At 50.0% G+C, this 12,900-nt stretch overlaps 6 protein-coding genes across 6 annotated transcripts; 1 reads left to right on the top strand and 5 right to left on the bottom strand.

Moving 5' to 3' along the window:
* Positions 1-81: 81 nt before the first annotated feature.
* ASPSYDRAFT_212636 (uncharacterized protein) lies at positions 82-1,853 on the bottom strand (the record flags this gene model as incomplete). Its single annotated transcript, XM_040844048.1, has 3 exons — positions 82-419; positions 488-952; positions 1,032-1,853. 3 exons carry the CDS (start codon positions 1,851-1,853, stop codon positions 264-266), a joined length of 1,443 nt encoding a protein of 480 aa, XP_040697425.1. The 3' UTR covers positions 82-263.
* Positions 1,854-2,491: 638 nt separating this feature from the next.
* On the bottom strand, positions 2,492-3,864 carry ASPSYDRAFT_62195 (FAD-dependent oxidoreductase; the record flags this gene model as incomplete). The annotated part of the gene is made up of 3 exons (XM_040850086.1): positions 2,492-2,826; positions 2,901-3,207; positions 3,289-3,864. The coding sequence occupies 3 exons, from the start codon at positions 3,862-3,864 to the stop codon at positions 2,492-2,494; spliced, it is 1,218 nt and encodes a 405-aa protein (XP_040697424.1).
* Positions 3,865-4,586: 722 nt separating this feature from the next.
* ASPSYDRAFT_94818 (cytochrome P450) lies at positions 4,587-6,485 on the bottom strand (the record flags this gene model as incomplete). Its single annotated transcript, XM_040853031.1, has 6 exons — positions 4,587-5,121; positions 5,175-5,385; positions 5,441-5,744; positions 5,798-5,838; positions 5,898-6,091; positions 6,151-6,485. 6 exons carry the CDS (start codon positions 6,483-6,485, stop codon positions 4,587-4,589), a joined length of 1,620 nt encoding a protein of 539 aa, XP_040697423.1.
* Positions 6,486-6,738: 253 nt separating this feature from the next.
* ASPSYDRAFT_62193 (15-hydroxyprostaglandin dehydrogenase (NAD(+))) lies at positions 6,739-7,569 on the bottom strand (the record flags this gene model as incomplete). Its single annotated transcript, XM_040850085.1, has 1 exon — positions 6,739-7,569. One exon carries the CDS (start codon positions 7,567-7,569, stop codon positions 6,739-6,741), a length of 831 nt encoding a protein of 276 aa, XP_040697422.1.
* Positions 7,570-7,879: 310 nt separating this feature from the next.
* ASPSYDRAFT_212626 (FAD-binding oxidoreductase) lies at positions 7,880-10,116 on the top strand (the record flags this gene model as incomplete). The annotated part of the gene is made up of 6 exons (XM_040844047.1): positions 7,880-8,139; positions 8,202-8,212; positions 8,272-8,427; positions 8,484-8,868; positions 8,924-9,008; positions 9,064-10,116. The coding sequence occupies 6 exons, from the start codon at positions 7,880-7,882 to the stop codon at positions 9,979-9,981; spliced, it is 1,815 nt and encodes a 604-aa protein (XP_040697421.1). The 3' UTR covers positions 9,982-10,116.
* A 57-nt stretch (positions 10,117-10,173) lies between these two features.
* Positions 10,174-12,002, bottom strand: ASPSYDRAFT_533778 (uncharacterized protein). The gene has a single exon (XM_040848677.1). The coding sequence runs from the start codon at positions 11,696-11,698 to the stop codon at positions 10,571-10,573; it is 1,128 nt and encodes a 375-aa protein (XP_040697420.1). The 5' UTR covers positions 11,699-12,002; the 3' UTR covers positions 10,174-10,570.
* Between the last annotated feature and the right edge of the window lie 898 nt (positions 12,003-12,900).

Here is a 12,900-nt window from a genome sequence, read left to right as displayed (position 1 = left end):
AAAAAATTGGTTAACAAAGAAACATAATACAACAGTAAGGATTGTATGTGATAGACCCTTTTAGTTCATGGACTATAGTAAGCCTGGCTTGCATATAGGATCGATAGGACAGAAGAGCATAGTCCACCGGCAGACTTCATGATTCATAACGAGTAACTATTCATATCAACTCTAGGCACGTTCTAAGTTCGTACTTCCTAATGCTCATACCGAGCCACGAAAGATTGACAGCACTAACCCTGGCCATAATTCTAGCCACACAGTCAAGCCAACGGACGTCTGTTCCTCTCCCTAACATGGACATACATCTCGTGCTGATAGGCAAACCAGACAGTTTGGACGTGCCAGGGCCGTGCAGGATCCACTAGCTCCACGTCGAAGTTGTACAGAAACTGGGACATGTACTTGAACAATTCAACCTATGCACAGGGAGTCAATGTCGATCAGTGCAAGCCTCACAATAGAGAGTGCATCATTGCGAACTTACCAGAGCAATGTTACGGCCGATGCACATCCTGGGCCCATTTCCACCAAAGGTCATGTTGACGCTTTCAAAATACCTGGCCTTTTCCTCATTCTCAATCCATCGTTCCGGGCGAAATTCATTAGCATCCTCTCCCCATATGGCGCGATCCCGGTTTTGCGCCCTGGGGCTTATGCCGATGGCGGTGCCACGAGGGATTTTGTACCCGTCAACAGTAATGTCTTCTGGTGTCTTTCTAAGGAGCTGGTAGATGATGCTGGGATGCAACCGGGTAGCCTCTGAAATGACGGCGTTTAGATACGGCAAGCCGCGAGCCTCCTTGTAGGAAATGCACTTTTGGTCGGGGTAGTGTTGGAAGTAGTCGTCAAGCTCATTCTGAAGCTGGCGGTAGACTCGCGGATGTGTACAGACGTAGTAGAGACACGCTCGCATTCCGATTGAGGTAGTGTCTGCCCCAGCGCCACTGTTCTATCTAGTCAGCCCTGGGTTTGTTATTATCGTCGAGGATATTGGGTGCTTGCATGATATTCATCGCCTCAATAAGAACCTCGCCATCGGATGCCGGGTTGCCGTTGATGTCCTTCATCTGAAGAAAATGATGCAACATGTCATGGCGTTCAGCTTTGGAAGGATTGTCCCTTCGAGCGCGAACCTTGTCAACACTCCATTGCCTGAAATCAAGAAACGGGTTTCGGACCCCCAGAGCGGAGGACAGTGTCGCCACCACTTTGGTATTTAGCAGTCTCCCTTGGCCCCAATAGTGCCCGAGATTCCCCATCCAGTAAAAGCCGTCTAGAATCGCTTGTCGGACGCCCATCACGTCGGTTTCGGTTTGGAGATGCCCAAGCTGTTCGCCGTATGCCAGCTCACCCACGATATCGTACGCCACAGCGTTCGTCCACTCCGACATATCAACAATCTGACCGGAGTACTTCCTCATTTTTTCAAAAAGCAGGTCGAAAGCGCCCTGGATATAGGTCTCGAATTTGAGGATAGAGGTCATCGAAAAGGCTGCGGATACCCGTCGGCGCAAAAATGCATGTTCCTTTCGATGTCGTGTGGCAAACAGTCCAGGGGCGGTATTCGGGATATCCCAGGTAGCGTACCAGTCAGTCTTCTCCGACCTCGTGCCATGCCCGTATAGAAGGCGCGCAGTCTTCTCGTCGACAATAGAGAGCTCGTTTGGGGCAATGCGCACCACTCGACCATACCTATTATGAAGATCCAAGATCACATCATGCCACTGGCCACTGAAGTAATACCAACTTCGCCATTGCCCTGTGAACCGCGCGAGGAATGGTCCGGGGATACCGGCGAGTGGGTGGATATATTGTCGGTAGAGGAGGAGGGCTGACAGGGACGCCAGCATGAAAGACGTAAGGAGAGCTTGCCACTGCACATTGTGCTCATCAACAAGGGCTTGAGCGGTCTCCGAGAAGTATCTTGCCCCGTTGATTGCGTCAGTTACCATTGCGTGTGACATTGAGTCGTTGCGAAGTCGTATAAAGTGCTGCTATAGCATGTGTGATGGGCTTTATAAGACTCTGAAGCTGGATCAGTTGAATCCTCAAGTTTTGCTGTCCGTACGTGGAGTCCACTGGTCCCACATGGGCTCATCTGGATTGATTATATGTGCTGTATCGACGATGATCATCGTCACCCCACATTGAGCTCTCGGCATTCAGCAAGCCACACCCCGTCTAAATGTCCCAGCACTTCCTCACGTTTAGACCGTTCAGCGCCGAGCGGTGATTGGAATTTTGCCTCATGGGAATCTACAGAAGTTGTTGGCCGGATACCCCAAGACCCTGTTTATTGCACATAAAGTTCGATAGAATACAGATTTGATAACTTCACTATTTACCCTGGTTTGAGCCGGAAACACTTGCTGACAGAACGTAAACCTAGCGTCCTGCGTTTTGTATGTAGAGTACATTCCCACCTCTGATGGTCCATACACCGGATATTAGCTTGTTATCAGAATCCCTAGCTAGTAGAAACTGCCCATTACCTCGAGTAGTGCTGCCTGAAGTCGTATTGCAGAGCGTCCATACCTTCCTTCATCTTCGCAGCCACCTCTGGGTCAGTCTCAGCCTGTTGGCACATCTTCAAAAACGCACTATTCTGCAAAGCCATCTCTGGGTCCTGTTCAAATAAGAGACGGATGTTACCTGAAGACACCGGATTCACAATGTCGTTGTACTTTGATCGTCGAACCTCGTCATAGATGTCTAGGATGCTCTCAGCCGCTTGACCCGAGAATATCCCTGATAGGCAGTCATAGAGGCCCCCAGCGTCTACAATTCCGCCTGTTAGGCCCAACCCGCCGAATGGGTTGCATACTACAAAGTCATTCTTCCAGTGAGCCGACACGAGCGAACCAAAGGTGTAATAAACGAGCCAGGGTGAAGCTTACGGTGTGCCGCGTCAGCAGCTAACAAAAACCTCCCAGCCCTCATTCTGCTCGCAAGACGTTGGTGGACTTTATAAGGACTAAAGTTGACGACCTTGTAGTCCCCGGGTTCAGGATTTCCTGGTAAGAAGGCCTTGAATTTTGCCGGTTGTCTGGCCTTGAGCTCATCAAAGGTCAGGCCGCCCACTTCGCCGTAGGTGACGCGCCAAAGTCCGTCCTTGGATATGCGCGCGGCCATGTACCAGTGCTCTGGGTGGATTATGAAGTTTGAATCCCAATCAAAGCCATGCTTCTCGAAGGGGTAGTAGGTCTAGCCAGGTACGAAAATCAAATCCAAGATTAGCGCATTTCACCTCGGAACAATATAGGCTAATTCCAGGGTAATACGTACATTGGTAGCCACGATCTGCTGGTCCCAGGTAAACCCCGGGAACTCCCAGTCTCCAAAGAGCGAGCGGCGAATTTGGCTGTTTGCACCGTCGCACCCAACAATGTACCGCGCATGCAGCGTCTTCGTGCCATCGGGAGTCACAACACTCACCCATGCCTTGTCTGAATCCTGGTCAAGCCCGGTGACTCTATGAGAATACAGTATCTCCACGTGCGGTAGCTCGCTGATCTGCCGCTGCAGAACCAGGCTCAGTTTGTTCAGCGGTAGACAAACCATGGGCGTTGAACTCGGCTCCGTGCTTCCAGGGGCGCGAACGCCAGTAATGAGCTCCCCATTCAATTTTCTCCAGCACGCCCCGTTGGGTATAAACGAACCTTCGGCTTCCATAGCCTCGAGAACCCCGGCGCGGCGCAATTCGTATACGGCGGGCGGAGAGTAATGAGTAGCACGCGGCCGATCATCAAGAGAATCGGACGCTTCGAGGAGCTGCACCGGTATGCCCCTTTTGCCCAGCATGAGTGCCAGCAGCAGGCCGCTAGGGCCAGCACCGACGACAAGAACAAAGGGAATCGACATGGCGACGGAGGATCGGTAGATTTGTGATGGTAGACCTATTCTGGTCTTCCTTCGGCGTGACTAGGTATTGGGATGCATGACGCGAGGATTCCCAGAGCTATATTAGTAGTGTTTTATCTCTGGTCCCATCACCACACACTGAGGATGCGCCTTGGGAAGGGTCACAGGTGGGGCGATAATGCTGGAGGTCATGATGCACACCCCACATATACGTCTCTCGGTGGGATGTCTGTGGACCATCTGGACTTCATGAAATATGAACTCTTTTGGGCCTGGACAGCCTGGTCTACATAGATTACTCGTAGAAGCCACTCTCCACCATACGGCATACAAAGTATGATATACATATTTACTGGTTTGCATTGCCGACAGGTATCAACAGGCTCACAGTGCTTGTGTTAACTTGGCATTAACCCAGCCGATTAGCAAATATATATCTTCGAATTACCGCGTATCCACAGCGCCAAGTCTCCATGTTAGCCAATAGTGAACGGATATATTATACCGAATTGACGAGTGGAGCAGTCCTGTAGGAGCGATGCTCTAAATGAAACACGAGCGCATGTGGTTACTTAGGGTTTGGTTGACCGACCGGAAATTCTATGTAGAACTCCAAAAGCCGCGTTTAGATGCTGTTTCCACATCGTTTATACACGTCTATGTACAGCTATGTATCACAGGACGTCGTCCGTCTATTCTTTAGCTACGCAACACGAGTTTCGTCATGTGTCAGGCACAACCACTCCTTCCGCATTCACTTTGACGTTTCCTAGCATATAACCCTGCTCTTTCGCTTTCGTCCATTCCTCCGTGAGAGTACTTTGGACTACAGGGCTGCGTGGGACGAAACGCAGCTTACTGGGCCTCGGTAGCGTATTCACCCCGTCCTCATACGCCGCATCAGACACATCAACAGTGCCAACCTTGCCGTTCTCAACTGGCGGCAGGATCTCGAACGCCCATAAGATACAGGCGATGGTAATGAAGAGGCTATTTTCAGCCAGATGCAGTCCCGGACAGATTCGCCGACCGGCTCCAAAGTCGAAATGGTCTCGGGCATAGGGATCGGGATGGGCCGCATACGCGCCGGCCTTGAGCGTATGGTTGAGATATCGGTCCGGGATGAAGTCGTCTGGATTCTCGTGGCGGTTTGGATCGAAGTGCAGTGCGTATTGGTTTATGGAAACGACCGTGTTCGCTGGGATGAAGTAGTCCTTGTACACAATATCGGCTGTGGTGTAATGAGGGCTTCCGATACTATTAAACGGTTTAGTATATAGCAAATATGAATTTAACACTGGACTCTTTACTTGGTCACTGGTCGGATTCGAAGAACTTCCTTGACACAAGCTCTGATATACGGCAAGTTTGGTTCGTCCTCAAAGCTAGGAAGGCGGCTCTCCCCAATCACTCGCCTGACCTCAGCGTATGCCTTGGCCTGGGCCTCCGGATAGGCAGCGAAATACTTCACGCAGGAGTTGAGTGCTGAAGATGTTGTTTCCGACCCAGCCTCGATCATTGCTAGGTTTGATTGTCAGCCTTCAAAGCCGGTGTAGACAAGCAGCGAACAACGTACTGCCCGCAACAAAGCTTGCTTGTAGCTCGCTAATGTTGTTCTTTTCATAATCAGTTTCAATAAACTGCTTGACAAAGCATTCAGGGGCTTGATTAGAGTCCATCTGAGCTTTTAATCGTGTCCAGTACTTCATCCAAATAGCCGCTTGACGGTTAAAAGACTGTAGCGCAGCCTTTCTCCACCACTGCATCCACGCTGGGATTTTGGCTAGGACCGGAAAGGTTTCAGCAATGTGTTTTCCCGGCTCAGCAGCCTCGCTGAATTCCTGCATTAATCCATATATTTCGCGGATGTCTTCGCAATCCTGAAAGGCATGTCAATACACCGATGTTGAGACGATAGGGGTAGGCATCATACCCAAGCAGGCACTCGTCGGCCATAGGTCGAAGTCATTACCACTGCAATGCTTTCTTATTTAGTCTGTAATGGGGGGGGTGGTTTTGGGAAATATACTGACCGGATGCAGTATATCTACGTATATGCATGTAGAAATTCTCCTGGTTCTCGTTATCTGTCAAAATATCCCACAGCAATTGCTTTGCTTCGAATTCCTGGGACGGCATGAAGCTATTTGATGATTTCGGGGTCAGAAGTTTGTGGACAATTGCCCGCAGCTTCCTCCAATGGGGCGAGTATGGCATCAGTAAGAATCTGGCTCCACGTCAGAAAAGTTATAGAAAGAGAAACTCGAGGGCCCAGGCTGTTCTCACCTCATCCCGCCGGAGAGAATATCAGACACAACTGGACTTGGAGCACGAGAGGAGGAGTGCTGTGAATGCTTGTCGAAGATCTCCTTAACGGCCGCTGGGCTGTTCACAAATATCCACTGCTCTCGGCCTAAACGAACCTTGAAGAGCTCCCCGTGTTCAATAGCCCATTTTTGGAGCTGTCGTTGTGGGTGAGCGCCCGTTTGGGATGCGTTTCCGGCTAGAGGGACGTCTCGCAGCCCCTTTGGCGGTCTCCTTGTGGCAAAGGTAACCGTGAGAAGATGATAGACGAGGGCGGCAGCTGCGGCTGCCAAGATTGCAATAGTTATAAACGCCATGATTTGGAATTACGGATGATTAGTTTGAAGTTGCCGTGTGTGTAGGCCTTATATCAAGATTCGGTCACCCCCCACATAGGGAGAGCTAGGTCTATTCTCACCATGTGGAGTATAGCCTAACTGAAGGCAACTACGTAAACTAAACTATATATGTATCTCAAAAGGCTCCAGATATCCACGTTTGTAACACAGTTTGGATAGGCTCGCTTGAAAGATGAATATTCGCTAAAAAAACCCTGTCCCTTGGGCATCATCAGGATGCGGGCGTCTTATAAGCTTCCTCCCAAAAACTGGCTGACTCCTCCCCCAACCAGCGCTGACTTTCATTCGGATAATCGGGCTTGGTGCGAAAATATAGCTTGTCTAGACTAAGTTCCACAGTCTGTCCACAGAGTGTATCATCTTCGAGGAAGGTGTCATACGCCTTGATAACAGTGGACATTGGCGTAATATGTTCCTTTGGAAAGCGATCCAGCATCTCCTTCGGGCACAGAGCCGTCGGCACAAAGGCTGGACAAATGGTGTTCAGTTGGATATTCTGTTGTTGAAACACCGGTCCTATCGCTCTAGTAAGCCCGACTAGGGCATGTTTGGAGGCTGTGTATATGGGGTTAGTTTCCATGGGGTATAGACCTGCGCAAGACGAGGTAATGACGATCTTCCCACCCGGGGTTTTGTTTTGTCGGGCGTAATGTTTGAAGAGCCATACCCCCTGTACGACGGCCGTGAGATTCACATCCATCGCTTTGAGGTTCAACGGCAGTGGCAGCCCATTCGTGTCATAGCGGTAGTCGTTTTCTTGAAGAAATTGCGTGTCAGCAATCCCTGCGTTCGCGGCAAAAAAATCCAGCCTGCCGCCTCCCCACGAAAAGGCCTTTTCGAATAAAGCGGCTTGTTGAGGGTATGAAGCGACATCCGTAAGGCAAAAAAGCACTTGATCTCCAAGCTCAGAGGAAATCTTTCGTCCGGCATCTCCATCAATATCAGCCATGACCACCCGCCATCCTTGTGCAACCAGATGTTTCGTCACGGCGAGCCCCATGCCCGATGTTGCGCCGGTGATGACAGCAATTGGTTGAGACATTGTCGCTGATGCCGTGAAGCTCTGAAGTGGAAAGTCTGTTCAAATGCAGGCCTTTGGATGTGCATATTTGAGGGGACGACCACGACACAGCTAGGTGGCGGATGTGGGGTGACCCCCACTTTGATACCCCGGCAATTATGACCGTTGTAAGGAGTTCTTGGAGTCATGGACATAAGGATTCCAAGTGGGTGGTCCGAGAAAATGGGCTTGAGTGCTGGACGGTTCATTCTCACTTTCCATGAGCCACAATTATAAAAGGCACAATCTGTTCCTTACTTTGACGATCATTTGAGCCCAAAGAATTGCAATCATGTCTGCTGATGAGCTTGATTCTATTCCCACACTCGAGCAAAAGCACAATGGGGTGCCAGCGCGCTTGTTGCACAAGGCTCATCGTGCCAAAGCTCTCATACAAGGAATTGCAACAAAGCCACTCCGGCCTCGAAAACGCTTGCCGGTGATACCACAAGGAATCGAGAGATCGCGGTTTTTTCTAGCTATCGATGAACTATCAAAGGAACTGGGTAATGAGAACGTCCAAGTTAATGACAAGCCCCTTGATGATGGCTGGTAAGAATTACTCTTGATCCAAAATACATTTGATGAAACCGGAATATTAATGTTTCCAACAGGTATATGGAGCGTGAGTGGTCTTTCCTCTGAATATAGAAAGCATATTTTGACGGGTGCCGTTGGAATTAGCACCAAATACGCATGATGGGATGGCCGTCACAGATGAGGAAGAACTAGTTGCTTCTGCCGTTGTCTATCCAGGCAATACGGATGAGGTACAGAAAATTGTTCAATGGGCGAACAACTATCTCGTTCCACTACACCCCATTTCAATGGGACGGAATTGTACGTCCCCATGGAAAAGCTCCAACATAGCCGTGTCTAACCAGCAATTTCCACAGTTGGCTATGGCGGAGCGGCACCACGGGTTCGTGGGGCTGTCGTGGTTGACCTCGGAAAACGTATGAATAGGATCCTCGATATCGATCCAGAGGACTGCACCTGCTTGGTCGAACCGGGTGTCTCCTACTACGCGCTCTATGAGGAGATACAAAGGCGCGGCTACAAGCACCTCTGGGTCGATGTTCCTGACCTAGGAGGTGGCTCGGTGCTAGGAAACGCCCTTGACCATGGAGTCGGTTATACACCGTACGGAGATCATTGGGCAACGCATTCTGGTCTCGAAGTTGTGACGCCGACCGGCGAGGTGGTTCGGACTGGTATGGGTGCCCTACCGGGGAATAATACTTGGCAGGTATTCCAATACGGCTTTGGTCCTGTCATCGAGTACGTTTGGCCCTGAATTTATGTTAATTGGACGTTCTCTGACACCCTTCGCTAGTGGCATATTCTCGCAATCAAACTATGGCATTGTCACTAAGATGGGGTTTGGCTTGATGCCGGATCCGGGTGGTCATGAGAGCTTTGTGAGTTGTCCCGAAATAACTGTACGAGTTATACGTATTAATTAATCTTCTCCAGCTTTACACCTTCAGGAAAGAGGAGGATTTGGAGCAACTTGTGGAGATAGTACGCCCGTTGCGAATTGCTATGATCTTGGATAACGCGGCCAACATCCGTCATGCTCTGCAAATCCTGGCATTATCTGGAAAACCGCGAACAGCTTTCTACAGAGGAGAGGGTGCTTTCCCTACTGAGAAGATGTATGAGTACCTGAAAGATCACCCTTACGGCGAATGTACCTGGTTATATTATGGTACATGTTACGGCCCGAAGGAAACACGCCAGCTAAAGCTCGATATCATCCACCGTGAATTTATGAAGGTACCAGGTGCACGGCGGATCGACCCGGCTACCTTACCACCTAGCGACTACTTCTGGTCCCGCGACAAGATTGCCAGTGGAGAGCCGGATCTCGAAGAGCTTGCCTGGGTCAATTGGTGGCCGAATGGTGGACATGTGGCTTTTAGCCCCGTGGCCCCTACGCGTGGCCCAGATGCACTGCGCCTGTGGCAGATGGCCAAGGAACACTGGACCGCATCTGGACTGGACTTCTTCCTTGATTTTGTTGTTGGGCTTCGCGAGCTCCATTTGATCGTGGAGTGTGTATACGACCGCGACGATCCAAGGCAGCGCTCCACTGCACTGGAGGTAATGAGGTCCCTTATTCAGGACGCCGCGGAGAAGGGATATGGTGAGTATCGTACTCATTTGCTACTCAGTGACCAGGTCGCGGGGACTTACTCGTGGAACAACAACGCACTCATGAAGTTCAACGAAAAGCTGAAGGACTGCCTGGATCCAAATGGAATCCTGGCGCCGGGGCGCAGTGGTATCTGGCCTGCAAGATATAGAGGAAGAGGCTGGGAAATCACTGGACACAGGGAGTCGTCTGAGGGGGATGGAGTAGCACCACCACCAGCATCCACGAAGCTTTGATTAGGTATCTCGGCGATTTTGCATGCTTCCTTTGAGATGGTCCGCGCTGCTCTCAGTGCAGGTCTCGCGGTACTGAAGTGGGTTGTAGAGTTCCCAGTCTTCCATACATTCAATCCAAGAAAGCTACCTGGGCCGAAAAGGACCACTCACTATAGCGTATAGTAGGCACGCAGCTACAGATTTATTCTCAAGTGGGAAAGTATGCTTTAACCCTAAACCCTAAGTCTATATATTCAAGAGCTCAGATCGCTGACCTGGATATAATTTAGAATATAGATCTATGTATTATGCGCATTAGATGAGTCCAATTTGACTTAGGTATATCCTAGTTTCACAGGGCTATGGCTGCATGCCCTTCAATCTAGGGATGGTGCATCCTGGTTGTCTTATTTTTTGCCCCGTCGAAGATAAGTATCAAGGCCTATTCGCCAGCTAGTGTAGTCGCAGAATTTCCATGGACTGCAATTACCTGACGCCAATTGGTAACTGCATGAGACACCTAGGGCTGACCATAATACTCTGCAATACCTGTCTCGCTGTTCTAGTTATTGACATCTATGTTAAGGAGACAGTCCTTTCAATCGCTAGCTTACATTGTGAAGACAACCTGCTCGCCTGGACCTGCACGTTGTGCTGCGCAAGAAAACGCCTCTTCCCATTGCTCCAGCTTATATTTCTTCACAGTCGTGTAGCCCACCTGTTTACCAAGCTTCAGAACACCCGACTCCACCATTTGGATTATTTTCCAGATATCCTCGCGCTCATACATCCATTTACCCTTGATCGTAAGGTTCTTGGCCGTCAACGCCGCAATTGGAAGAGGCACGTCGCCAATGCCTGATCGCATGAAACAAACACGCCCCGAATGTTTGAGCGACAAGATGCCACTTATTATATGACTCGAGCCCGCCGCTATGGGTGGAGAGATGTCAAGGAAAGCATCGGCCGGTCCGCAACGTGCCAAGGCGTCCATTTCCTGTCTCTGGTCATTCGTGATCTTGACTACCTGGAGCCGGGCTGCACCAAACATCTCCTGGAGGTTCTTCAGCGCCTCCATATTCCGTCCCATTGCAATCACACTGGCCCCCAGAGCCAAAGCGACCTGCACCGCTGCGCTCCCAAATGCGCCTGTCGCAGGACTAACAATGACCTTCTCGCCGGCCTCGACACCAATGCTGCGCAGCCCACCAAATGCAACGAGTTGTCCGGTCAAAGCCAGTAGGTCTTCAACCTCATATCCTAGTCCTCCTTCCGTTATCGGCCCAAGAAGCCGCGCCTGGTCGAGCCTATGGCAGTTCTCTAGGGGCATCTTTGCGTACTCTGCAAATGTGGAGTCTCGCCATTCACCAAGCATGAGCCGCGAACTCATCTCGGTGTAGCCTTCATGAACTCCCGACAATGCAGCCTGGGTGGGATCATCGCGCCCTCGGAGATAGATATCGACCAAGACCAGATCTCCAACTGCGAGTTTCGTAGCATCTGAGCCCACAGATGCTACACGGCCGATTGCAGCACACCCTGGCACCATGGGTGTGGAAAGAGGATATTTACGCTTGCCATTGTAGATGTCTCCAGAGTAAGAGAGGATCTTTGCTGTAAATATTTCAACCACCGCGCTGCCTGTCGTTGCCTGTGGAGTAGGCCGCGTTTCGACTCTGAGGGGATTGCCAATATCATCAAGGAACAGTGCACGGTGATTGATCGGTATAGAGGCCATTATAGGCTTGCAAATGTTATGGCAGTCGCCAAGTTAAATACGACGGCTATTTCGTGTTTATATGGTTGCCATATATCGCCAACTAAATCAGGTCTATGATTTCATGAGATACTCGCCACTTTAAATATTAGACAATCAAATTGGACTGTCTGAATTCTAATTGCAGCTGAACCAAGTCGACCTTGAGGTCGGACTTAGTCGGTCTTAGTAACCTGCATCCATATTCCACATGGTTTATTTGGATATCCCCCGGACATTAGGCCTCTTATGCCCGTGGGATTCGTCAGGCCGGCTGCTGAACCATGTCAGGATTTGATCAAATATTGCGCTTATCTCAGCCTGCAAGCCTGATCAGTCTGTTGTTGTCTCTTTACGCACACGTACGCAGACATACTATACCAATCACGCAAGCAGCAGGGAATTTTAGTAAGACTTGGATTACAGAGTCGCTTTCCAGGTATGCGGTTACTAGAGGGTGTAGAGAGACCATAAAGGCTATAGAGACAGGCTGAAGAGCCCAGAGATCAAGAGGATAGCCCAAGTACGGGGTAGATGCACTAGAAGATCAAGGTATAAAATGCCCATGTATTCTGTAGACGATAGGAACATCAGGTGTCCAACATGGAGGTCTTGTCTAACATCTCCAAGTACCGATAGAGATCAACAAATGATGCCAGCCAAGCTTGCTCCCTCTTGTCATTCGGTTCCCTAGACAGTTCTCTCACTGGTAGCCTGAACTCCTGAGCTGATGCTATCTTGTGAACCGCGAAGAACAGTTCTTGTGTGGCTGACTCTGTTTCCGGGTAGGATGTGTGTACTGTTCGCAGCACGTCACCTTTGTCATTTGCGACCGAACGCTTTGTAGGAGGAAGGTCCGTGAAGAAATAAGTCATTCCTTCCATCACTATATTGGCATGCTGCTCGATTGATGGCGGGTGTGCATGTCTTTCCATTCGGTTACTGTCGGTCAATCCATACTTCTCCATCCACCACAGCAACTTGGCCAGTGCAGTATCAAAAGGAATGACCGGGAAGAAATAAAAGGCGAAATATTCGGTAGTGATGAAGCACTTGACATCACATTTTCTGCAGTGATCGGCTGTGTGTCGCATCCGGGATACGATGTGTGCTGTATTTGGGCGCTGCTTTTGTTCAGGATCCAATGTCCGCTTCAGCAGATCGGGATTCTGCTCCATCAAGGA

Source organism: Aspergillus sydowii (genome assembly GCF_001890705.1).
Source record: "Aspergillus sydowii CBS 593.65 unplaced genomic scaffold ASPSYscaffold_16, whole genome shotgun sequence".
Taxonomy (NCBI): domain Eukaryota; kingdom Fungi; phylum Ascomycota; class Eurotiomycetes; order Eurotiales; family Aspergillaceae; genus Aspergillus; species Aspergillus sydowii.
Note: the sequence above shows the minus strand (reverse complement) of the source record. Positions and strands in the feature narration are given on the sequence as shown.

Bases quoted from the DNA above. Each gene is read 5' to 3' on its own strand.
- ASPSYDRAFT_533778 (XM_040848677.1), bottom strand. From the start codon at position 11,698: ATGGCCTCTATACCGATCAATCACCGTGCACTGTTCCTTGATGATATT.